Source organism: Sinocyclocheilus grahami, unplaced genomic scaffold (assembly GCF_001515645.1).
Source record: "Sinocyclocheilus grahami isolate Dianchi unplaced genomic scaffold, SAMN03320097.WGS_v1.1 scaffold252.1, whole genome shotgun sequence".
NCBI classification, from domain to species: domain Eukaryota; kingdom Metazoa; phylum Chordata; class Actinopteri; order Cypriniformes; family Cyprinidae; genus Sinocyclocheilus; species Sinocyclocheilus grahami.
In genome coordinates this window covers 1,091,289-1,093,794 of record NW_015505431.1, presented here as the reverse complement: position 1 = coordinate 1,093,794, position 2,506 = coordinate 1,091,289, and the positions used below count along the sequence as shown (strand labels likewise).

General features: G+C 36.9%; 1 protein-coding gene across 1 annotated transcript in view; it reads right to left on the bottom strand.

Moving 5' to 3' along the window:
- Positions 1-690: 690 nt before the first annotated feature.
- The window catches only part of LOC107598517 (uncharacterized), an 8,693-nt gene continuing 6,877 nt past the window's right edge, over positions 691-2,506 (bottom strand). Inside the window, exons 9-10 of the mRNA XM_016289885.1 lie at positions 1,462-1,614; positions 691-1,319 (exon numbers count right to left, since the gene is read on the bottom strand). Of these exons, the coding sequence (XP_016145371.1) occupies positions 940-1,319; positions 1,462-1,614 (533 nt within the window). The 3' untranslated portion in view covers positions 691-939. The remainder of the gene's footprint in view (positions 1,320-1,461; positions 1,615-2,506) is intronic.

Here is a 2,506-nt window from a genome sequence, read left to right as displayed (position 1 = left end):
TTTTTGATTAGTAATATGCATTGCTAAAAACCAGACGAGTCCTCTGCACAATGTGACTTTGCTGCAGCCTGAAATTGAACTGCTGGTTTCGTCTGGTCAGAGGAGAACTGGCCCCCCGACTGAGCCTGGTTTCTCCCAAGGTTTTTTCTCCATTCTGTCACCGATGGAGTTTTGGTTCCTTGCCGCTGTCGCCTCTGGCTTGCTTAGTTGGGGACACTTCATTTCCAGCGATATCATTGACTTGATTGCAAAGATACTATTTAAACTGAGCTGGATGTTGACATCACTGAATTCAATGATGAACTGTCTTTAACTGAAAAATGAGTGTTTACTACTGTAATTTTGCATTATTGACACTATTTTCCTAATTAATGCTGTTCAGTTGCTTTGACACAATCTGTATTGTTAAAAGCGCTATATAAATAAAGGTGACTTGACTTAAAAAACTTCATTTGGACAACTTTAAAGGTGATTGTCAATATTTAGATTTTTTTGCACCCTCAGATTCCAGATTTTCAAAGAGTTGTATCTCGGCCAAATATTGTCCCATCTAAAAAAAAGCTTATTTATTCAGTTTTCAGGTGATGTATAAATCTCAATTTCGAAAAATTGACCCTTATGACTGGTTTTGTGGTCCACGGTCACATATTTAGTTGGATAAAACCACAAAGTCCACAAAGTGCTTTTGAGTTCTGTTCAATTCGATTTTAAAGAGTGAGAAAGCTTCTGTGAACAAAAATACAAGAACAGACCAAAACAAAAAAACAAGGCAATTATTGACCAAAATACTCCATAAATCATAAAATAACAGAAAAGAAACATTCAAAGAAGCAGGGAAATAAATAAACTCACTAATACAGATAAGACCAGTCTCACACTCGGTGAGGTGCAGTGCATTTAGTGACCGTACTCTCAGACAAGAGTAACACTGTGAAACAGTCAAAACTGTTGTTTCTCTGCAGGTGTTTTACTTCTAAATCCATCAGGAGGCACCAGAGAGCTGAAGCGTAATAACGGCAGGTCCAGAGAGCGGTGGCCGTCTTTGCCCATCCTCATGGATGGAGGTGGTGGGGGGAATATGGAGGGGTTCGCATCACCGCTACCATCATTTCCTGTGTTATTGTTGTCATCATCACTGGCAGCGGTTTCCACGACACTGCTAGCGCTTGTTTTCTGGCAGCGAGGAAGGAACGAGCCCCTATAGTATCGATTATACAGAAGAAACGCCACCAACAGCAACAGCAAGATGAGCAAGGTGATCAGGCTGATGCCGGCGTAAACACCCCTGAGGATTCTGGGAGATGATGTCCAACTACAGTCTAGAAAGTGAGTGGAGACAAAAATGTAATGTCAAGACAGAATTTTCATTTTTGGGTAAATGATCCTTTTAATGTGATATGAGAGCGGTGTCTGAAATCTCCCACACCTGTCAATATAAACCGCTGACAATCAGTCTCTTACCAGGTTCAGCAGACGCCACACAAACGCTGGCTCTCGGCCCATGAGGAACCTCACGGTAACCATGGACACAGTGACAGGAGTACGATCCAAATTGATTCACACACTCAGCATGAGCGTCACACACCACCATTTGTGTCTCGCACTCATTGATGTCTGTTCAAACACACACAAACGGGCCTTTCAGAAATGATTCAGATGAACAGGTGTTTTTGGTAAGCTCATGGCTGCATAATATGTCCATCTAAAAGCACTTTAAACTATGTTTCTAATTCTTTTAAAATTATAATATGCTTTTGACCATAAGGGGAAAAAAGTGCATGCGCATATATATACACACACACACACATATATATATATATATATATATATATAGACACTTATTTTATATCAAATTAATATTTTACTAAATATTTTGGAATCTGAAATTGCGAGACACACTGCTTTGATTTTATAACCAAGTTGTTTCAAATTTGAAGTTTATGTGCTTTTGACCATAAGGGGAAAAAAGTGCATGCGCATATATATACACACACACATATATACATATATATATATATATATATATAGACACTTATTTTATATCAAATTAATATTTTACTAAATATTTTGGAATCTGAAATTGCGAGACACACTGCTTTGATTTTATAACCAAGTTGTTTCAAATTTGAAGTTTATATCACAAAAAAAACGAGGTTCCTTTGAGATCTCGTTTAGGTGCCATACCAAAAATAGCCACTGGGTGACACCCAAATTCCACTGTATTTTGAATGCCTTTTCCTGTCACAAATTTATGAATATTATTTATATCATAAAATAGTCACCAAATATATAATCTTGAGACTCAGCCCTTTCCAATAATAATCTTTTATCAAGATTAGAAAAAAAGTTTGGATTATAAAGTATTGTAGTAAATTTCGTAATATGACACTTGACACCGCCCACTAGGAGAAACCCAGTAAAATTTCCATGGTTATGCTATAATTTAGGATGATTACTAAAATATGCAATCGCATAAAAAAAAAAAAGCAAAAAAAAAAAAAAAAAA